At 40.5% G+C, this 24,818-nt stretch overlaps 1 protein-coding gene across 12 annotated transcripts in view; it reads right to left on the minus strand.

Annotated features, from left to right (window-relative positions):
- The window catches only part of DLG2 (discs large MAGUK scaffold protein 2), a gene marked incomplete at its 5' end in the record, with an annotated part of 1,505,837 nt that overhangs the window by 287,838 nt on the left and 1,193,181 nt on the right, over positions 1 to 24,818 (minus strand). For all 12 annotated transcript variants that reach the window (XM_084617703.1, XM_084617709.1, XM_084617707.1 and 9 more), the window contains one exon: positions 11,085 to 11,241. In XM_084617703.1, coding sequence (XP_084473829.1) covers positions 11,085 to 11,241 — 157 coding nt within the window. The remainder of the gene's footprint in view (positions 1 to 11,084; positions 11,242 to 24,818) is intronic.

Raw genomic sequence — 24,818 nt, forward strand, 5'->3', positions numbered from 1 at the left:
GGCCAGGTCAGAAGACAGAGGCTATGGGAGACAGACAGCGTGGGGCTGCTGGGGGGTCAGTGAGGGGCTCATAAGAACTGGTGGGAAAGGACAGACTGGGGCAGGGGCTGAATGGGAATGGAGGTGCAGGGCCACGAAGGGGAGAGATGTGCAAGGCTACAAGAGGATGGGGAAGGGGGTGCAGGGCCACGTAGGGATAGGGGGATCTGAGTGGGGGTACACATGGGGACAGGAGAGGAGGTGCAGGGCCACGTGGGATAGGGGAAGTGGGTGTCTGAGTGGGAGTGGAGGGACACATGTAAACAGAGGATGCAAGGACAGACATGGAGGTGCAGGGGCAGATGTGCCTGACTGAATGGGAGAGGCTATGGGTCAGCCAGGGTCTGCATAGGGGAAGCTCCCTAACAATCCCTCCCCGGCCCCTCAAAAAACCTGTTCCATACTTTTCCCATCCATACCCAACAACACTCCAAGTTCACACCCAGACTCCTTCCCAGCAATTACTTCCCTCTCCCTCAGCTCCTCCGTTACCTCTGACTCCCCCAAATCTTTGCACTGCTTCTGAGGGGGTGTGGGAAATATGGTTCTGTATTGTAGTTTAAATGAATGATTACTCAGAGTTCTGTATTAATATACCTAGTAAGGAATCTATTTATCAAAAAAAAAAAAAAAATTCCGGAATCTCTTTTGTTGTCTGTATTGTTACTTGTCAAGCAAGTGTGGGTATATTTTAAAATAAATGACCAAAAATAATTTAAACTGGTGTGATTATATTGTGTTATTTTGACAAATATATGCAGAATTTTCCAGACTTTGAAAATATTGTGCACAGAATTTTTATTTTTTTCCACACAGAATTCCCCCATGAGTAACAAGAAAAATGTAGAACTATACATCGGTTAATGGAAATTGATGTGTCAGAAATTAGAATTAGTGGACAAAATACTGAGGGAAGGGGTTATTCCACCCACCACTCCCTTCTGGCGTTCTTAATGAAAGACTGTGGAAGACAAATTGGCTACTGGAGTGAACTTCACCATCATGGCTGCTGCCCCCACCTTCTCCTGGGACCCCATGCTTTTGTCACCCTGATCCTGACCATACTCGACCCCTCTGACACTGACACCTCTTCTGGCTAAATACCAAATATCACCTATGATGTCAGACTTTTGTCACCATGCCCTCTCACACCAAGTGCATCTTCTCCACCCAATTTCTTCTCTTTTCTCTCTCTCTCCTTTCTCCTTCTGCCTGGATTAGCTGGCCAAGACTGCATATTTTGCTACATTGCAGAAAACCTATGACTAGAAAGACAATTAAAAGACCTGCCACTGTCACAAACTTGCCAGATTGTGGAGTAGCTGATAAGACGGCATGTTGTGCCTGTGTTTTTCCAGAAGTGAGGTTGCAAGTGAGAGTCAGCACCAGAGACAGAAGCTGCATTTTCTATCTTTGCTGTTCTTCTCTCTCCCGTTAGTGTGTTTGTCTTCTTAGGTAATGGGATCAGACTTTAACAACAGCACTAACCCATCTCAGCTACCTTTTGCTCTTTTCCCCAAAAAGGGCAATTATCATATCTAGTACCCTTCAAACATGGGGTTTTTTCCTTGCAAAAATTCTCTCCAGCTAAAGGAAAGGGAACAGGATATAGCTAAAATGAAATAATAAAATAAATAATAATAAAGGTAATACTTTACCTTTCAAATGCTTTCACTTTTTTCCCTTCTTTTCTGTATACAGATTTTAATGGCATTCACCATGGAGCTAAGAAAGCTCCCAAGGTTGTATCCCAAACCTTGTTTAAAACTATTTAAGGCTGGACAATGAATGGTTTAACACCTTTGACTTTTTGGATCCTTTTATTCCATCTAAATAAACACAACAACCACCACCCCTAACCCATCTAGAAGAGGGCTTATGGAGTAAGACAGACATATCCTTTTCCTTCCTCTACCCAGCACCTGATCTCTCCACCCAAGCAGAAGCTCTTCAGATGTGCAGGAGGTTGGTGAGCTCAGCTCTAGGCTGTAGATAAGTATCTACACTCCCCTCTTTTGAGGCAGCAGTTCTGCTTCTCTCCTGTGACAACAGTTGCCATGTGGCTCCTAATATACAGGGCCCTTAAGTACTGCACGGATGGAGCTTACATCTGTGTTTGCAGATGTTAAATCCTCCAACTGCAGCACCTACTGCATCTGGGGACATACTAGCCAGCCTTGCAGCAGCTGCTTTTACAAAAAGAACAACTGCCTTGGATGGTGGGGAGTTGATATTTTGGATGTTACCTTGGAGATCCATCCCATGGGGTGGAGGAGAGATAAGCTGCACATCTGGAGAGAGGATGCTGAGACTGGAAGAGCTGGTACTGGCTGTGGAGTAGTAAATGGAAGAAATATCTGGTGCTGGGAGAGAGAGACAACAGGAAAGAAAGACTGTGCTGCGTGGGTGGGGGAAGAGAAAAGGAAGGGGGAGATGTAGTAGCATCCATCTTTATTCCTCTTTAACGTCTCTGGGGTTTGCATGGGTGAGGGGGAAGGAGCAGCATGAGATGGCCATACTTCAGTGGAGGAGGCAATTCAAAATTCTGATGGAGACTAAATTATTTACAGCTTCACAAAGTGGTGCTGACAATGGTGGGGAGAACTACAGCCTCTGGTTGGTCTCAGTGATCTGGGAGTCCTGGGGGCCAAATCCCCCTCCCACTCACATGGAGCAGGAGTTCTCAAACCCATTCCTTGCTTAGACCCTCTCCCTGCCTTTCCATATCATGAGGATACACCCTCCCATTCAGCAATAAGGGAAGGACAGGATGATCACTCCCCTCCACCCCAGACCGAGCAGGATGGACTGATTTATATCAAAGTGATTTATATCACCAATTCTCATCATGAATTTAAACCTCAATTTAAATCACTAATTTTAATCATGTTTTTCATTTGTACTTTATTTTCCTAATGAAACTGCATCTCATTTGTTGGTAACCATGTAGCCTTTACAGTAAATTTGGTGCTTTGTTTTGATAACCAGGTGAATACACTAAAAACATACACACATTTATTTAAGCAATTACATATCTTAACTTAAAAATTAAGATTCTAAATAAATGTAACTTTTATTACGTTAGAAAATGGTGAATGATGAATTTCTTATTTACTAATGGTTAATTTTTACGTGCAATTTGTGTCAAGCTCTATTTGCATGGAAATTCAAATTCTATTAAAAACGCACAAAACCAACATGTTATTTATTTAGTTCTGATTAAATAAAACTACCTTAAATGTGCTGGATACATAAGAAAAAAAACACTTTATCAAACCATGTTTTGCATTTAAAGCTAACTTATTCATTTTATTTATTAAACAAAGGAACTATTAGTTGTAGGTCGTGAATTGAACTGATTTCTGGACTATGTCATTCAAGATTTTAGAACTAGTAGATCTCGTCCTCAATATGTTACACTATTAAAATCAGTTATGGTCATATTTTTGTTCCTAGATTGGAGAAGGAAAACATGCTTTCGAGATTTTTCATCTTTCAGTTGGTTTCTAAATTTGAATGAACTAGTCACTGATCTGAACTAACTGAATAAACTAAAATTAAGACAACATTCTCTCTGCACGTGCTGCCAAAAACAGGTGGAGCACTTCTACAAACTGTGGTTCCAAGTGCTGGCCAGTGGCTTCCTGCAGTTCAGTACTTGGATTTTCTTTAAAACTTCAGCAACAAAATGTGTACTTGCTTCACATTACTTTTTATTTAATTAAAATGATTTGAATAGATCATAATAAGCTTATATGTCAACATAGGTTATCAAATTCAAATTTAATTTTACATAGTTTAAAATACCTGTATTTAACTGAAAAAAAATCTGATATAAATTTTAAAAAATCCGATTTAAAAAAACGTATTGATATTTATCCACCCTGACCCACCGCCGCCCCCCCAAGCACCTGTTGGGACCTCTGGTCTACTAGTCCGTCATAATGAGAGCCTCACTGAGTTTCGCTCCCCTAATCCTCCTGCCCTCTTGCTATATCCAACAGCATTTTGCAGCAGTAGGGGGCATTAATTCCCAGTTTCTTGGCCAAACCCCAACTAAAATAATTACAATCTGTCTCCTTAAATTTCCTCTTCATTTTCAAACAAATAAAGGTACATTCATTTCTAGTCCTAAACTGTCAATCCGTTCTGCACTATAAACCATAGCCATGCTTTACCTCAGAGATGGCTTCATTTCAGAAGTGAACCCTCTGTACAATCTGCACCCCGTACATCCCCTCTGAGTGGGATTTCACCCCTGTATATGAGAGGAGAATTTAGCCCTCCATCTGTAAAATGTTACAGTATAACACCCTCTCCCCACCATCACCACACCATATACATTTAAGGTGAGATTGTGTATAACAGGATCGGAGTCAGGCCCTTTGGGGCTTTGCAAAGATTGTACTCCAAGGTGTTCTACCTATCCTGGTATATATCACAGAGAATGCCAGTCAGCTTTGCAGACAGGACCAGTTTAAAAGATCATGAAAGTAGGCACCTCTTAAAATCAACTCCCGTCTGCAAAGGCCACAGATATTCACATGTGGAGTACAGGCTCACCCCAGGACATGGAGTTTATCTGTCAGGTTCTGCTCTTGCTGTAGGTAATCCAGCTCCCTGACAGGCAGTAGCTAGGTCAATGGAAGAATTCTTCCATTGACCTAGCGCTGTCTACCCCAGGGGTTAGGTCAGTATAGCTACATCCCCATGCTCCTGAGAGACATAGCTATGTTTTCAGTGTAGACCAGCCTTTAGGTACTCATACAGCCCCTACCACAGTATCAGAGCACCTCAGAATCTTTAATGTATTTTCCTTCCCTATACATTTGTGAGATAGCACTTTCCTATTACCCCCAATCTGCAGAAGGGGAACTGGGGCACAGCAAGGTATGCATCTTGCCTGAAGTATTCTGAAGTCTATGGCAGACTTGAAACCAGGTTTCACATGTCCCAAGCTAGCGCCCCATTCAGTGAGCCACCATTCCTCTCTGAAGGAAATGCCGACCAAACTTAGTCAGTCATTTGATAAATCAGGGTTGTTATGTTTAGATGAAATAATTTTTCTTTCATCTTCAGATAGGGAAGGGTGCTTGTGAGGGGTATACAACTAAGAATACTGGGAAAGGGGGACTGGCTAAATCTCTGCTGACATTAAGTCTGGGACCCTGCATCAGCCAATGGTCTAATGTCAGTCACCTCTGGAAGTGGCTTGTGCAGTTCGGCATGAACTTTGCTTGGTTTGAGTACGGAGGAATGGATTTATAATAGCTATGTTTGAGACTCAGCGGTGCCTTGCTTTATGATTGCCTGGGGAAATACATTAAGTCTAATTTGGTAATAATTTCCATCCGATGCTGCTGAGCGAACAAATCAACTACTTGCATGCCAAGTAAATGCCAAAGCGATGGTGATATGTTTCACAGGTGCTTTTGAGCAAGGTTGCTGTGAAACACACAGAAATCAAATTTAAAAATTCCACTGCTGCAGCATTACAGCCTATTATTTAAGTCTATTTAAAAATAAATATAAATGTCAAAGATACTTTTCTGAGTTGTGTCTGATGTGCAGAAGTTGTGAACAGGCCATACTGGGAAAGACCCTGATTTTACATTTGCTTTTGCAGGCAATGGTCCCAGATAATATACATTTAAATAACATTTAAATGTTTATTGCGATTTTTTAAAGCCAGTGAGGACTAAAATCCCTACTTGTGACTTGTGTTGCTTATGCTACTTGAGCTCTGTTTGTCTCATATGGCCAAAGAAGCAGCAAGCATGGTTGGAACAGGATCTTACTAATGAGATCTAGCTACATATTCCCACCATGAGTTTTATTTGCTTTCATATTTGAATTAAGCAATGTAAATATAAGAGGACTGAAGTTTTAAGTACTGTAAAAGCTAATACCAATAATTTAAATCTGATCCTCAGATGCATGGAGAGCCAATGCAACTATAGCAAGGATGGCAAGATAATACAGAGCAATGGAACAAATGTGTCATGAAAATTTAAATTGACTGGAAACCCATGACAAATGAACCAGGAAGGGCAACCAAGAAACTGTGACAATGATCCAGTTGAGATATGACTTACATGATTAAGCCTGAATCTCAATGGCAAAATGCTATTAAACACATGCAAATTTTGTGAACGTTAAATAAATGTATCCAAGGCTTGCCAGCATCATTAAACTAAAAGATCAGTAGGCTGGAAATGATCATCAATTTGCATGAATCTTTCAACATGTGCAAAACTCAGCGACACGCCATAATGGGAAGCGGATGTCTTCCAAATTGTAAAGTCAGCACACACACACCTGCCTGAAAGTTTTCACCTGCTCATGATACAAGTAAAATGATAGTCACTGAAACAGATTAGAGAAACAATATTTCTTCTTTATACTTTTTCAGTTTGTTTAGGTCTTTCTGACAGTAACAAGATTGCTTGTAAAACTACAACATATCTACCTTAGATACTTACATGGCCCCCCCTCACGCTCTTTAATGCATTTATCCTCACAACATGCCTGCGAGGTAGGGAAGTGCCATTATCCCCTGTGACAGGCTGGAGGGAATGTCTGTGTCATCTTATGAATTCCAGTTCTGTTTTGTGAACACCACATGGTATTTCAAACTCCCTTTTGAATGTAACTTTAAGCATACATTATGTAGCAGGAACTTGACTCCTGGTGCACAGAATATATACCCATGGGAATCTGTGACAGAGCAACCATCAACACTGAATGGGTTTGTTTATGATGTTAGCTAAGACATGGTAAATAACACAAGGTAAAATCCTAGTCAAGACATGGCAGTTTGCAGTTTTAACACAAGTTAGCACATCAAGCTAAACCCTAGGCTTCCCCATTGCCTTTACCTCGACCTGCTAAATTGTGTTAAACTACAAACTGTCCTGTCTTCACTGGGATTTCACCTCATGTTACTTTCTGCACGCCAGCTAACATGAGGGAAGAATACACTTTTTCCCCCAAAGAAAGCAGAAAAGAGAGCATACAGAGATGTTTAGACAACATGAACAGGTAAGAGATCCAAAAGAAAAAAAGAGAGATGCTGAGAAAACAGCACGGGTCCAAAAATCCACCTACTTACTGAAAGATGGTTACACTCTTTCAATCGACGGGATGGATGAAGTGTAACACTATGGCCCTTCCCACTTCAGGTCAATAAACAATCGTATAGCTTCAGCTGTCCTCACCCTGCAGAATAGCATGCCCTGGCCTAGTTCCAGGTTGGATAATTACATTTTGACTATTGAAATCCCATGGCAGTTCCATCTTTATTTATACACATGACATTATATAATACAGGGGTAGGCAACCTATTGCACATGTGCCAAAGGCAGCACGCGAGCTGATTTTCAGTGGCACTCACGCTGCCCGGGTGCTGGCCACCGGTCTTGGGGGCTCTGCATTTTAAATGAAGCTTCTTAACATTTTAAAATCCTTATTTACTTTGCATATGACAATAGTTTAGTTATATATTAAAGACTTATAGAAAGAGACCTTCTAAAAACATTAAAATGTATTACTGGCACCCGAAACCTTAAATTAGAGTGAATAAATGAAGACTCGGCATACCGCTTCTGAAAGGTTGCCAACCCCGGATATAATAGTTGCAAAGCATTTGGGATCCTTCTGTATGACAAGCACTATCTGCATGTAAAACACAATCTTGGTATGTTCAAGATGATCTCCCTTTAATTGCTCAAAATTCATTTGCCTGGGACCAGCAGGATATGTGAACTCTCCACAAAGGCTGGCCCTGCTCCCTTTCTATAATCTATTACAAATTCACACAAGTAATCAAGGACAAAAGATTCCTATACCTGCTGGCTCTAACTTGATTTTGCTAGAATGGTTTGCATGGTGTTCCCATGGAAGTCCAGAGAATCGCACCCACAAAACTGAGAGGAAAGATGGTTCAGTGATTAGGGAGCTAGCCTGGAACTTTAGAGACCTGGGTTAAATTCCCCACTCTGCCACAGGCTTCTTGTGTGATCTTGGGCTAGTCACTTTGTCTCCATGTGTAAAATGGGGATAATAGCACTTCCCTCCCTCTCAGGGGTACTGTGAGTTTAAATTAATTAAAGATGATGAAGATCACCCTTACAGGCTCAGCATAGTGATGAGGGCCAAATAAAATCAGATTTACATAGTATCAGGCCCTGGGATCGCACAGTATATCTTCATTATTCCATACGATCAACTATTCTAGGAGGATACTTTGTGGAAAGTTTGATTGTGATTTAAAATCCTCTTTATACAGAACACTCAAATCATATGTTCAATTATTGTGCACACCTTAAAACAAACGCTCTTTTTCTTAATTGCACACTATCAATATATCCATGAAAGAGAATTATAAAGATGTTAATGAGACTATGTCTGCAAAATATAGCCTAAGGCTACAAAAGCTTTTACCCATTAAAAATTTGAAAATGAATTGCAGAGCTACCCTCGAATTCATTACAAGCACAGAAATAATGAACAAGATGTAGCTAAACCTCTTATATTGGAAATTTGCTAATTAGCTCAACATACACTAGATGGAGCTCATGGTCTAGACTGCCAAATCCCAATACTACTTCCCACAAAGGAGGAAACAAAAAAGATAAAAGCTCTCTCTGCCTCTGTCTATCCTGTTTGGAACAAAGTGTATGCAGGAGGAAGAACGAACATTAGGTACTTGATGTAAAAGATTTGATTACTAGGCCTTTCTATAGTTGCATTCACATGAGCATGCTAAAGAGTGGCACGGCAGGGAAGGAAAAGGACATTGCTAGCCAAGCGATCTTTTCTGAGAAGATGCTGATCTGTAGTTATGGAGCTGAGCAGGCCAAAAAACAGACAGGGTATAATAAAGTGCTGTTTAATCAACCAGCCACAGTATTAAACTGTGAATAATGAAAGTGGTCTCTGTAGCTTGCAAGGAACAGAAGTATGTTAAAAGGTACCCTCTCTTTTTTCCCTAGTCTGAGCACTCATAAGCAGCTGCACTGCCTCACCTCATTCAAACAATGAAGGATCAAAAGTGCCTTTATAGGATGCCACTCACAATTTCAGAAAAACAGCCACAGCGGAGTACTAAAATATACCAGGTGAGAGCCTACCCTCTGAAAAAGATGCACAAACGTATCTGAGGGCAAATTTGACCCACAGTATGAATCATAAAATAAAATATGGAACATTGACTATTGGTTAAAAAAGTTTAAAGGACCTAAGTGACTTAGGAACTGAGTCCCATTGATCACCAGTGGGGACAAAAGACCTATCTGGCTTTAAGATTAGACTTTATAAGTTTATGGGGGAGATGGTATGATGGGATAACATGATTTTGGCAATTAATTGATCTTTAACTATTCATGGTAAATAGGCCCAATGGCCTGTGATGGGATGTTAGATGGGGTGGGATCTGAGTTACTACAGAGAATTCTTTCCTGGGTATCTGGCTGGTGAATCTTGCCCATACGCTCAGGGTTTAGCTGATGGCCATATTTGGGGTCGGGAAGGAATTTTCCTCCAGGGCAGATTGGAAGAGGCCCTAGAGGCTTTTCGACTTCCTCTGTAGCATGGGGCACTTGCTGGAGGATTCTCTGCTCCTTGAAGTCTTTAAACCACGATTTGAGGACTTCAATAGCTCAGACATAGGTAAGAGGTTTTTCGCAGTAGTGGGTGGGTGAGATTCTGTGGCCTGCCTTGTGCAGGAGGTCAGACTAGATAATCATAATGGTCCCTTCTGACCTTAGTATCTATGAATCTATGAACCAGCACAATTTAGGCTTCTGAATCTCTTCAGCACTTTCAAAAATTTTACCTGAAATGTTCACAAAGTGATAACATAATATTCTATAAAACTATATTATATTGTCACAAACAAACATGCAATTTTAAGCCCTTGGTGTGGCAATCCCAGTTCAAGCAGGAGAGACAATGATGATAAGCAAACGATAAATGGCTACACAGATTGTTCAGCCCCCACAACTGCAGCCAAAATTTCACAATAAGTGGGCAGGTTTTCAAAAAAAGCTCAGTTCCATTTTAGAACCTAAAGAAGGCCCAGGCTTCCAGAAGTGCCCAGCACTTCATTGTGAGCTGCTTGAATAGATTTTCAGAAGAACTTCACACCTTAATATGCTGAGCTTTATTTGAACATCTGGCCGTAAGCGTCACAATGAGCTACTGGGTGCTTTTGAAAGTTGGACCCTTATTGGAGACTACATCTATACTGTGAGCTAGAGGCGTGATTCCCTTACTCCCAAATACATATTCACACTCACAACAAGCTAGCATGAGTGTAAATAGTAGCACAAGTAATGGCAACGGAGGCATAGCTTAGCCGTGTCAAGTCATGGGGTAAGGGCTGGTTTGTACTCTGGACAGCTAACCCACATCTTCACTGCCGCTGCCCATGTTGCTGTGGCTAAACTGCTATTTATACTCATGCTAGCTTGATGAGAGCTGGCACAAGTGTGTCTACGCAAGCAATGGAATCACACCCCTAGCTTGTAACATAGACAAAGCTTGGGTGTCTAAAGGGGCATTGGGCTGGTTTGAAAATCTTATCCACTCATGTCTATCATCTTCCCAATCCAAGGGACCACAGGGTTATTAGTTTTATATACTATGTTATATAAAGATGGATATACGTTCACACGTGCAATGTGATCTAAAGCTTTATAGCATGAATTTGGAATGACCACATTACTTTTTGTGGCAAAACCCTGAGTGAGTTATGCAGGCCTTCCCAAAGAAACGCTACTAAATCTTTTACAGCATACCTCACCATGTATTCTGTACAGTGTATGTCATGGGGTCTAAAAAATAAAATATAATCTTCCAAACATTTTAATCCCTTCCTGGTACTATTTGGGGCTGGGAAGGGGTCCATTCTTTTGTTCTATGGGTGAAACATCGAATGAAAAGCCAAGGTTATGTTTTCCAACACACAAAAAGACAACCGACAACACACAAAAAGACAACCAACAAGAACTAGTAATTGGCCAGCAAAAATGACAGGTACTTACAGATAAAATTTGATCTCCTCTCTGCAACTCTCCACTGAGATCTGCTGGTCCACCTGCTAGGATGAAGGATACGAAAATGCCTTCCCCATCTTCTCCTCCCACAATGTTAAAACCAAGTCCCGTGGAGCCTTTGTGAAGGATGACTTTCCGAGGCTCCCTGTATAGAAACAAAATGGCATTGCTTACCCATTCGGATACCGTATATGCACCACTCAGCATCTCTGTCACATTACTTTTTCTTTAAGACAAAATAGCAGGCTAGTACCTAATAAAACCATTAATAAATTAGATAAGTGTATTCACTGGGGAACAGGCATAGTGTCCTATTTTTTTCAAGACGACAACTGAACATTTCTACCTATTAATTTACCCCATTGTAATGGATTTCACTAAGATAAATGGTGGATTTCTGCGATAAGACATTTGACACATTTATTTACACCAATACTATATATAGCATTGGTAAACAATCGACATTTTTATAGTGTGTCATCTTTTATGCTCTGGGTCATGCTAAAAATAAAACCTAAAAACAAACAGAGAAAAAACATAGTACATACAAAGGGAAGCTTGTCCAACTCTGCCCTAGCTGGATCAAGTAACATCAGTGTTTTATATCACCAAGTTGAAAGCAGAGAATCTTACGAGAAAGTCTGGTTTGACCTTGTCAGGAATACAATTCTGTGGGCACACATAACTGCTTTATCACCCAAGCGGACTATGGGTATTTTTACTGTTTTCAAAAGTTGCTCAAAATTATGCAATCAATAATACCTAGCTCTTATATAGCACTTTCCATGAGTAGAGCTCAGAGCACTTTACAAAGGAGGTTACTATCATTATCCCCATTTTTCAGATGGGAAACTGAGGCACACTGCAGTGAAATGACACACAGCAGGTCAGAGTCAGAACTAGAACCTATGTCTCCTATTTCCCAGTCCAGAGCTCCAACCACTAGGCCACACCACCTTTTATATATATAAAAAACACATACAAATCATATTTTATTAAGTGGTGCTCAGTACTTTGCAGAACCTAGTGTTGAATACTATGTTAATAAAACACATAACAATATTAAAAGGAACTTCATTCCTTAAAAAAGTCTACCCAACATTTGAAAAATAAAATGTATCTTCCAGATAGTTGTACCCAGTATTATCTAAAATACAGTTTATCCAGTTTATGGGATGATAATACATTTTCATAAAAGCTTCAGGCTCTTGGGGCTTTGGAACAATGCTAAATGAGTTCTGAAATGCTTCCAGTGTGGTTCATATTTTAGTGGAGAGATTATTTTGTGGATAACCTCCCCTCCCATCTGTGACTCCCTAATATCCAGAGGCACAATCTGACTTCAGTGCAGTGTTTTGTTCTTTATGGAAAATATTAACCACATTGGATAACATTTTCAAAAGCTTCTTAGTAATTTCACAGCCTAAGTCCCTTCTTAAAAGGGACTTCTAAGGCACTTAGCTGCTTTTGGAAATTTTACACACTGTCTACTTTTGTTCTTCCCCATCTGTCCAATTTCCCTCAGTTGAAAACATCATGTGATCAGCCACTTCTCCCCAGATGGCAATGAACCACAGTTTCAGAGCCTCTGATTTACAAAGGATCAAAATATCTATTTCACAGATCTTCTACCTCTACCTTCGCTTCAGTACAATATCCCCTAAAACTGTAGAATGAACTTGTAGGAATTCCCAAGACTAACTGGTGACTTATTTTCTTGATATTACAACAGCAATACTGTCGGATATGAAAGGGAAAATGAAGCATCAAATCCCCAAACTACCCCTTTCTGTGAAAGAAGTAGTTGCTTTCTGTATCGTGCCTCCAAACCAAATACTTCTTTTAATTATTCCCATCATTCTTTTAAAGCGGCTGGAGAAAGGTACAAGAGCGATCAGCCTGGAAATTGACATTCTCTGTTCACTACCTCTGATAGCATGTACTCATCTCTCATGAGTGCCCTCTGGTCAAGTGTGTGTAAGCCTCAACTTTCATGCCCTGTAGCCCTCCTGGGGCTTAGGTCCTTAATTAATCCTGTAGTCTATCAATGGTCTCGGCCCTGGTATCAAGCCGTACTCCAGGGCTTCCCTCCTGGAGGCAATGTCCTCGCCCTCTCTGGGCCTTTCAGGCCCCAGCTCTGCTGCTGGGCCACTAAAGGGTTCAGTTCCTCTTCTGGGGTGCTTCTAAGTCCAGGCCATTTCACGCAGTGGCTAATGGTGACAGGGAGACCCAGGCCCACCCACTACTCTGGGTCCAATCCCAGGGACACTGCAGATAGAAGCCATCTGCCATGACCCTTTATCTAAGCTGCACTGCTGCTCTGATTTCCTGGGCCACTTCCCCACAGCCCAACCCCTTCTTCATCCTTACCTCAGGGCCTTGTCCTGGTTGAGTCCCAGCTTCCAACCCAGGGTTCCTTCTCGCTCCCTCCAGCTTCTGCCAGCACTGCTGTGCCTGAGGCCCTGTAGCTCCCTCAGCTAGCCAAGCACACCACCACACTCCTCCAGCTCCAGCAAGGAACTACTCTCACTCTGGCCCTGCAACTCCTGTTATACTAGCCTGCTGGGTCCTGATTCGCTGTGTCCCACACAGCCATTTTAGGCAGCCTGGAGGTCCCTCTCCACTGCCCTTTTCTGGGGTGGGGTGTGGTAGAGTCATGAGGCCTGCAGAAGGGGGTCTCAGAGGGTCAAGTATACTCTGTCACACCATGGAACAGGTATAGTGTGTGCAGGTGAAAGTCTCCAAATCCCTTTAACAGTCCTCTGAGCTGTCCAGTCGCTCTGTGATTCACCTAATCTAAACATTAATCCTAAAGGCTGCCTGCAACACAGTAACAAGTTACTCACTGAAAATACTGTCCACACTGTAGCTTGCCTAAAGCCAGCTGCATTTGTTCATCCTCCTGTAATGACTTGCTCCCTTGTACTAGCTGCTAAACTAAATTTAGGGCTAGAATTGTGATATGCTTTTCAATGTACTGCAGTAGAAACGAGCAATTTTCAATCCTGTGGACAACTAAGTTTGTAAAAGTGTATGGAAGCATCTCCTTCCAAAACTTGCTAATATACTTAATCTACTATCTGATTGGTCCTCAAACGTTTTCAGATCAGAATGTACCAAAACGACCGGTTCAAAGCATGAAGGCTACAATCTGTCCCTAGTCCTGCAAACATTGAAATATGTGCTTAGCTTTACTCATGTATGTAATCCCATTGGAGTTAATGGGACTACACGAGTGAGTCATGTTACTCAGGTGTTGATGTGATTGCAGAATCAGGGCCTTTGTCTTTAGAAATGAACTCCTATTGAAATTAGTGGGAGTTTGCCTGAATAAAGGCCCATTACTGACAATCATACAGTGACCTTAGTCTCATGATAATTTTCAAGTAAACTGCCTCCTGCTGATTGATTCTTGTGTTTGATTTTTAAAAACAGACAAAAACAAAGGAGCATTTTTTTGTAATGTTCTCGTATAAAGGAAACTGAACCCTTACTGGGAGGTATTAATCATGCTCTACATGGCCTCCCAGTTTCCATCTCTTTCTTTATATTGGGTAGTAAGAGAACAGGTCACAAAATAGAGCTCTGAGAAAAGCTACATGTTGTTCAGTTTTTTTATAGCCTGGGGATTGTTTATATACTAAAGGTCAAGTATTTCTAATGAACAGAGAGATAAAGATTCTCTCTCTTGGGTTGCTGCCACTCATTGATTACATAGCAATGAATTTAGCATTACCATGGACACGTGAAGGTCAGATTTAACATAATTCAGGTCTTTTGGGTTTAAATGGATTCAGATATCAGGCATTTACACAGATAGTATTGGCTAATGGCTAGAACACTGGATTAGGCCTCGGAAGACCAGTGCTCTAGTCCCAACTCTAACTCTGGTCCTACTTGGTTATCTTGGGCAAGTTATTTCAACTCTCTGTGCCTCAGTTTCCCAATCTGTAAAACAGGGATAATGATGTTTACTTCCTTTGTAAAGCACTTAGAGATCTATTGATAAAAAGCGCTATATAAGAGCTAGGTATTATTATTTACTTGGACATTTAACATTGAAAAAATGCAGTGAAGCTGAACAAACATTTCTATACAGCATCCAGGTGAGAAATCAGACTCATAGTCCCTGTTCAGTTTAGTATTAGTGTATATGACAGGCAGCTTGGGGATCCAAATGTGAGCACCCAACACTATAGCCAAAATAGGTAAATACAGTTGGGTATTTACTGGCTACTAATCTATACAGTTTGACAAAGAGCTGGCTCTGTTAATAATCAATGCCATCTGACCAAGTCAGCAGCTTTATGACTGCAACCCTGACAGCACTGTTTTGTTATTCTGCCTTCTTGACAGCACAATTCACATTTTGTTCTTGGGTGATTATCTTCTGAGAAAGCTCAAACAGTGATGGGTAAAATGTCAGGAGCTGTGATTAGAACACAGGAGTTCTTGGCTTTCAGTCTTCCATGCAATCTATTTTGTTCCGTTTCAGTGCATCTTGCAGAGTCCTAGAAAGAGGCTCAATAATAAAGCACTTTACTTTGGGGAAATTCACTAATATTGATATTGGAAAAATTATGGGAAATGAAGGATGCTAACCAATTTTCAGATATCACAAGTAATTGGTAGGTATTATGGATTTAGCAAATAACAATGCATGGTACCTACACATTGTCTTTTATCAGAGGACAGCAAAGCACTTTTATAACAATAATAAATTAAACCTCACAGCAACTCCTCTTAAGTAGTTAAACTGAGGCAGAAGAAGAATGGGTGACTTGCCCAAGGTTAAATAAATAAATACATAAATGAGCCAGTCACAGGGCTGGAAACTGAACCTTAAACCTTAAATTCAGTTCTATGCTTTAAACATCAGACCACATTCCAGGCACCAAGTAGGTATTATGTTTTAATATGTACTTGAGATTATCTGTTGCTAATAACGTGGGAAGCGACTAGTCAAGCATCACTTTAGTCGAGTTCCAAAGAAAGAGTTAAATATGGAGGGACTAAAGGTTGGCTTCTGACATATTTAACTTTATTCATCTGGCATATAAATTGCTCAATTTAGAGTTATCTTCTTTTGAAATGATGGATGATTAAAGATAACTGGGAACAGGAGCTTCAGTTGTCATGGTCCAAGGGGGACTTGGAGAACATCTGGAAAACGACATTAGGAAACTTCACTCTCTCTCTCTTCTATTAATATTTTATAAGAACAGAATTCAAACAGAACAGAGTAGAATGCAGGTATTTGCTTAATATTAAGTAATGGAGATCCTCAAAGAATGAAACAAGACAAGAGGCTATTGTGCTGGTAAATATACAATAAGCTTAATGGATTTTTAATGAACGGAAATAATAAACCGTAGTTTAGAAATGGTAAGTTTTCCTTATAGTAAACAAGCCGAGTAGAAAGTACTATTTGCCTACAGAAACACAACAACCAAAGGAAAGCAAGAGATAGTAATTTCAAGTAACAGATTGATATTTAAAAATCATATTATATTCAGACACTAGATGGGGCTATCCAGCTATTGTAAAGCCACACTCAAAAGATCAGACACCTGTTTTTTCAATAAAAAGAAAAGGAATACTTGTGGCACCTTAGAGACTAACAAATTTATTTGAGCATAAGCTTTCATGAGCTACAGCTCACTTCATCGGATGCATTCAGTGGAAAATACAGTGGGGAGATTTATATACATATAGAACATGAAACAATGGGTGTTACCATACACACTGTAACAAGAGTGATCACTTAAGGTGAGCTATTACCAGCAGGAGAGCGGGGGGGGGGGGGACCTTTTGTAGTGATAATCAAGGTGGGCCATTTTCAGCAGTTGACAAGAATGTCTGAGGAACAGTGGGAGGTGGAGGGGGAATAAACATGGGGAAATAGTTTTACTTTGTATAATGACATATCCACTCCCAGTCTTTATTCAAGCCTAAGTTAATTGTATCCAGTTTGCAAATTAATTCCAATTCAGCAGTCTCTCCTTGGAGTCTGTTTTTGAACTTTTAGGTCTGTAATCGAGTGACCGAAGAGATTGAAATGTTCTCCGACTGGTTTTTGTATGTTATAATTCTTGACATCTGATTTGTGTCCATTTATTCTTTTACGTAGAGACTGTTCAGTTTGACCAATGTACCTGGCAGAGGGGCATAGCTGGCACATGATGGCATATATCACATTGGTAGATGTGCACGTGAACGAGCCTCTGATAGTGTGGCTGATGCGATTAGGCCCTATGATGGTGTCCCCTGAATAGATATGTGGACACAGTTGGCAATGGGCTTTGTTGCACGGATAGGTTTCTGGGTTAGTGGTTCTGTTGTGTGGTGTGTAGTTGCTGGTGAGTATTTGCTTCAGGCTGGGGGGCTGTCTGTAAGCAAGGCCTGTCTCCCAAGATGTGTGAGAGTGATGGGTCGTCCTTCAAGATAGGTTGTAGATCCTTGATGATGAGTTGGAGAGGTTTTAGTTGGGGGCTGAAGGTGATGGCTAGTGGCATTCTGTTATTTTCTTTGTTGGGCCTGTCCTGTAGGTGACTTCTGGGTACTCTTCTGGCTCTGTCAATCTGTTTCTTCGCTTCAGCAGCTGGGTACTGTAGTTGTAAGAATGCTTGATAGAGATCTTATAGGTGTTTGTCTCTGTTTCAGGGGTTGGAGCAAATGTGGTTGTATCGTAGAGCTTGGCTGTAGACAATGGATCATGTGGTATGGTCTGGATGAAAGCTGGAGGCATGTAGGTAGGAATAGTGGTCAGTAGGTTTCCGGTATAGGGTGATGTTTATGTGACCATCGCTTATTAGCACCATAGTGTCCAGAAAGTGGATCTCTTGTGTGGACTGGTCCAAGCTGAGGTTGATGGTGGGATGGAAATTGTTGAAATCCTGGTGGAATTCCTCAAGGGCTTCTTTTCCATGGGTCCAGATGATGATGTCATCAATGTAGCGCAAGTAGAGAAGGGGCATTAGGGGACAAGAGCTGAGGAAGCATGGTTCTGAGCCATAAAAATGTTGGCATACTGTGGGGCCATGCGGGTACCCATAGCAGTGCCGCTGATTTGAAGGTATACATTGTCCCCAAATGTGAAATAGTTATGGGTGAGGAGAAAGTCACAAATTTCAGCCACCAGGCTTGCCGTGACATTATCAGGGATACTGTTCCTGACGGCTTGTAGTCCATCTTTGTGTGGAATGTTGGTGTAGAGGGCTTCTACATCCATAGTGGCTAGGATAGTCTTTTCAGGAAGATCACCGATGGATTGTAGTTTCCTCAGGAAGTCAGTGGTGTCTTGAAGATAGCTGGTAGTGCTGGTAGTGTAGGGCCTGAGGGGCGAGTCTACATAGCCAGAGAATCCTGCTGTCAGGGTGCCAATGCCTGAGATGATGGGGCGTCCAGGATTTCCAGGTTTATGGATCTTGGTTAGCAGATAGAATACCCCTGGTCGGAGTTCTAGGGGTGTGTCTGTGCGGATTTGTTCTTGTGCTTTTTCAGGGAGTTTCTTGAGCAAATGCTGTAGTTTCTTTTGGTAACCCACAGTGGGGTCAGAGGGTAATGGCTTGTAGAAAGTGGTGTTGGAGAGCTGTCTAGCAGCCTCTTGTTCATATTCCGACCTATTCATGATGACGACAGCATCTCCTTTGTCAGTCTTTAGGATTACGATGTCAGAGTTGTTTCTGAGGCCGTGGATGGCATTGTGTTCTGCACGGCTGAGGTTATGGGGCAAGTGATGCTGCTTTTCCACAATTTCAGTCCGTGCACATCAGCAGACGCACTCTATGTAGAAGTCCAGTCTGTTGTTTCAACCATCAGGAGGAGTCCACCCAGAATCCTTCTTTTTGTAGTCTTGGTAGGAAGGTCTCTGTGGGTTAGTATGTTGTTCAGAGGTGTGTTGGAAATATTCCTTGAGTCGGAGACGTTGAAAATAGGATTCTAGGTCACCACAGAACTGTATCATGTTCGTGGGGGTGGAGGGGTAGAAGGAGAGGCCCCAAGATAGGACAGATTCTTCTGCTGGGCTAAGAGTATAGTTGGATAGATTAACAATATTGCTGGGTGGGTTAAGGGAACCACTGTTGTGGCCCCTTGTGGCATGTAGTAGTTTTGATAGTTTAGTGTCCTTTTTCTTTTGTAGAGAAGCAAAGTGTGTGTTGTAAATGGCTTGTCTAGTTTTTGTAAAGTCCAGCCAGAGGGAAGTTTCACTACAAAAGGTTTTTTTCCCCCTGCTCTCCTGCTGGTAATAGCTCATCTTAACTGATCACTCTCGTTAGAGTGTGCATGGTAACACCATTCTTTCATGTTCTCTGTGTATATAAATCTCCCCACTGTATTTTCCACTGCATGCATCCGATGAAGTGAGCTGTAGCTCATGAAAGCTGAAGCTCAAATAAATTGGTTAGTCTCTAAGGTGCCACAAGTACTCCTTTTCTTTTTGCGAATACAGACTAACATGGCTGCTACTCTGAAACCTGTTTTTTCAATGTTTTTGAAATACGTTCCCCCCTCTCTCTCTTTTTGGTTAGATAGCACATGTAATTTTTTTTTTTAGATACATGAGGCTGAAAGTGTGATTCTAGGTGCCAGTGCAACCTCTGAGCACTTTTCATGTTCTCTGCCCTGCTGCTGCTTTGTACCAGAATACAGATAAAGCAGAGCAGCGGAGACACTAACCATGAATTAGGCAGGGAGAATGAAGAGAAAAAAAATCACAATCTGAGAGAGAGAAGCAAAAACGAGAGAAAGAGAGGAAATGAAGGACTGAAAGGAGAGAACTGGATAAAGGAGTGTGTGCAGGAGAGATGGGAAAGAAAAGAGAAGGGAAAAAGAAGGAAAAGACAAAAGGAGCAGACGCAGAGGGAGAAAACAAAGAGACACAACTAGATTGACAGAAATCACGATGGGGAGGAATAGGCAAGCAAAGAGTTGTAATCCTCATAAGTGATCCAAAGCATTTCTTCCACTGAGTTACAAACATGTCTATTTTGATAGCTTAAAAGATAGACTAGGTTTTCACAACAGGGATTGTGTCATATTTATGTACTGTAAAGCATTGTACACATTTGCAGAGCTAAATAAGAGCTAGATATTATTAAATGAATATTTTAAAATAAGTATATAGTAATAAAATGCTGCTAGTAAAATTTTCAAAAGTGTCCAAATAATTTAGGAGCATATATTCCAATGGGTGCTTCTGAAAATTGTATCCTGCATAACAAACCAATTTTTCACTCTTACCAGGTAAGTCATGGTTTTGGTATAAAGAGACAAATAAAATATCAGGGCAAACTTGTTTTCTTTTAATTTTTTTTTTAACTTTTGTTTTTCTATTAAAGAGGCACCGACAATTTGAAAAATCACACTTCTATCTGAAAGGTTTGTACTTACCATATTTCAAACATAATACTAGTCTCTTATTATAGCCAACAGAATGATGCTCCAAAAAATCTGGGAGTCCCCATAATTTTACTTATCATAGGTACATAAATTCACAGCAAGTATGGATTAAAAACCAGAGACTAAAAAGTTGGCAAGATATATGTATTGTTATGAAGAAAAGTAATTTCTAAGGATGACTGTAACTGAAAAAAACTTAGTGAAAAAATGCTTATTTTTAATTTGCTTATTTTGTGCATTTGGCTGCACATTTTGTATATCACCAATTTCAGTATTTTCTTTGCAATAATACCTTGTAATAATACTTATCTACCTACCTCTCAGGAGTGTGGAGAGGATTAGTTAGTTAATGACAGTGTTTTAAAATTTCAAAGAGGTGTTAAAAACTCTGAAAAGTCAGGCCCTAGGCCTAGGGTTGACAATTTTGGTTGGATATATTCCTGGATATTTCATCACATGACATCATCTTGAATTAAAGATTAATCTTTAATTCCTGGAGACTCCAGGCCAATCCTGGAGGCTTGGCGATGTCGTATCGTGGTGGACACTAATCAACAAGGTCCCCCAAATTAGTAGAGATTTCTGAGAAATCTGATCTTGATCTCCCTGTGCCCCAGTTCCTGTTTGTAAATAAACCACTTACCTCATAATGGTATTGAGAGAACCCATCCATTGATATATGTGACACTCTGATACTATGGTGATGACCACCACAGAAAACCCATGAGGAAATTAATTATTACATTGTTATCTGTATCACAGTAACACCTAGAGGCCCTAACCAAAATCAAGGTCCTGTTGTGGCATGCACATAGTGAGTGACAGTCCCTTCCCCAGAGTGTTTATAATCTAAATAGACAAGACAGGAAAAGATTGGAAGGGAAAACAGAGGTACAATTACTTGACCAAGTGTCAAACAGTGGCAGGCCTCATTTGTCCAAGTCCAGTGCACTTAACCACTAGATAATACTGGCTTCCTTAAATAATTCACTACTCAAAGCAGGGTTAATAGGACTCCATGCAGGCACAGGGGTCTGTCTTCATAGAGTCAATGGCCAGATAGCCTCAACTAGTTAATTTCAGACTGCCAACCCTTTGGACGTAACCATTCCAATTTTATTTCACATCTTTTCCTGCTCTAACAAATTTTAATATATCACTTTGTACTTTTATTTCAGACAGACAAAGGGGACCAACACAGGAAAGACCCTGAGGGGAGGGATAGCCTGCTAAACCCAGGGTTATTATTTCAATCCTTGAGGGGGCCATTTAGGATCTGGGGCAAAAATTGGGGATTGGTCCTGCTTTGAGCAGGTGGTTGGACTAGATGACCTCCTGAGGTCCCTTCCAACCCTGATATTCTATGATTCTATGACCTGAAAAAGGTAATTCCAATTGAGACAGCATTCACCTTAACATGGGAAAACAAGGATAAACTAAGACCGCGCCATATGTAGGATGTTTATAACATCTCTTTCGTCATGAGAGAACAAATTAAAATTTATAAAGGTTGCAGCTTTGATATGAAATATAGATATATAGGTATGTAAAAAAAATCTCAAAGTCCCGATGAAGGGAAACTTAAGTATATTTAAAGTTTCTTTTATATCATTTATACTTCTGTTCTACTGTAATTTAGTGACCCAGTTATCCAATCTAGTATTTTCTCACCATATGAACCTCTGCCTTTGCTCCACCGGCAATGTCAGTTTCTATCACATTTTGTTCACTTCTCCCTTAAATGACCTTTGCTCTTTTCTGTCATCCTTACGTTTGACATGATCATCCCATCAAAAGCTGAAAAGCCACCATCATTCTCCTTCATATCCCTCTTTTGTGATGCTTACAAAACACTGCAGTCTAACAATGGTTATGCAGGTGGCAAGGTGAGCCTGCTCGTTGTTTTGCTTAATGTGTTCATTTTACTGTTATCTCTTTCTCCAGGCCCCGCTCTTCCAATTCATTGACTGGGACCTCTGAATACTACTAAAATACAAACAAGATAAACCACCTTCTTACTAATTGCTGCCAGATTCATTATTGCAGCCCAGCACTGTAACTTTGGCATTCCTACATTGGACAAATGTATTGATAAAATGTGGGACATTCTTGTTACATTAATATATACTAACAAGTAGCTTAGGAAAATGATCATTATTTTGCTGTTTGGGTTCCATTTTATTAAATATACAGATTTTGACATACAAACTCTTATACCATCCAGCCATTTGTGCCATAATAATTTATTGTGTAACATTTAGAAAATTCATCTTATCTACTGTATCTATTCATTATGCTTGTAATGAGTTCTTTACTCTTAATCATTTGATTCCTGCTGTTTTGGCATTTCTTGATTACAAACGCATGACTTTATACTGATTTGGTCAGTCTTCCAGATCCAGTAGACATACCAGAACTTAAGATAAAGGTCAGGCTTGGTGGTGAAAACAGACCAGCTTCACCTTTCAAAGAAAACCAAAAACTCCAACGTGAGATTTATAAGGTGTTTAAATCATATGACAGTATTCCTTCCCACCCGCCTTCATTTTTCAAGTTATGAGTAGCAATCAGTGGCTGAATTCCTATCACAAGGACAAAATAGAAGAATGTTAAAGTCAGTGGGGCTGCCCAAGAGACAGAAAAATGATTACATGCACTTAAGCCAAAGTACTTCATGTGCACATCATTTAACACAATTTGTGCTATACTGGGTCTCTGTGGTTGAAGCTAGGTTTGTAGTAGAAACCCTGACTGAGTGATTGATAGACTGATTTAATGTTTTGGGGCATATTACACAAGATGTTTTGAAGATTTTGGAGTTCAGAAATGAAGTCAGCATAAAAGTCAATATAAAGTCATACCTACATACAACAGGCTACAAGGTTTGCAATGGCTTAATCCCACAATCAAGGTGACAGTGGCTGAGCCCCTCCCACAGAGGTGGAGGTGGCAGAATGGCCCTCCCTTCTCCTTCCCAAGCTTTTTGTATGGCTGATACAGAGGATTTTGCAATTGGCTGAAAGTTCATGCAGATAGACTGATATTAATTTCCAGACCACAACAGTGAACATCAGAATGGCAATATAGGGTCAGACCAAAGGTCCATGTAGCTCAGTATCACATTGTTGACTCATATTCAATTGTGATCCACTATAACCCCCAGATCCTTTTCAGCAGTATTAGTGCCTACCCAGTTATTTACCAATTTGTAGCTGTGCGTTTGATTTTTCCTTCCTAAGCGTAGAATTTTGCACTTTTTAAAAAAAAAGTTATCTTGTTGATTTCAGACCAATTCTCCAATTTGTCGAGGTCATTTTGAATTCTAATCCTGACCTCCAAAGTGCTTGTAAACCTTCCCAGTTTGGTATCATCTGCAAATTATAAAAACATACTCTCCACTCCAACATCCAATTTGTTAATAAAAATATCAAATAGTGCTGGACCCAGGACAAACACAAGTGGGAAACATTAGATGCATACGCCCAGTTTGAAAGTGAACGGTTAATAACTACTCTTTGACTTTCAACCAGTTTTGCACCTACCTTTTATTAATTTAACCTAGACCACTTCTCCCTAGTTTGCTTATGAGAATGTCATGTGGGTCTGTATCAGAAAAGCCTTATTAACATGAAGGGATAAAACATTTACAGCTTCCTCCCATCCACTAGTCCAGTAACCCTGTCAAAGAAGGTAATTAGGTTGGTGTGGTATGATGTGTTCTTTACAAATCCATTTTGACTATTACCTATATCTCTGTTAACCTCTAGGTGCTTACAAATTGATTAGAGACACAAGGTGAGTGAGACAATAATATTTTTTATTGGACCATCTTCTGTTGGTGAGAGACAAACTTTCAAACCACGCACAGCTCTTCGTCAGGCCTGGGAGAGTACTACGAGTGTCACAGCTAAATGCAAGGTGGAACAAATTGTTTAGCGTAAGAAACTAGCACATATTGTAAGGGACCATTCAAGGTAAAACGGCCTGTTAAAACTTCTGCAGACATAAGACAAAAAGGGCGGGGTTAATGGGTTACAGATTGTTGTAATAAGCCATACATCTAGTGTGTCTGTTCAGTCCATGGTTATTAGCGTCTGGCAGAGTTATGAATTTAAACTCCCAGGCTTGTCTTTTAAAGTATTATGCAGGTTTCCTTTGAGGATGAGGACTGATAAATCAGATATAGAATGATCACTTTGTGAAAAGTGTTCACCCACAAATGATAGGGTCTTTTATCATTTTCCTGTATGAGTTCATCCGAGAGCATAGTGGTTCTTTGGTTTGACTCACATAGTTTTTATTGGGCCATTTAGTGCACTG

The sequence above is a fragment of the Lepidochelys olivacea genome (genome assembly GCF_965140295.1).
Source record: "Lepidochelys olivacea isolate rLepOli2 genome assembly, chromosome: 1".
Classification (NCBI taxonomy): domain Eukaryota; kingdom Metazoa; phylum Chordata; order Testudines; family Cheloniidae; genus Lepidochelys; species Lepidochelys olivacea.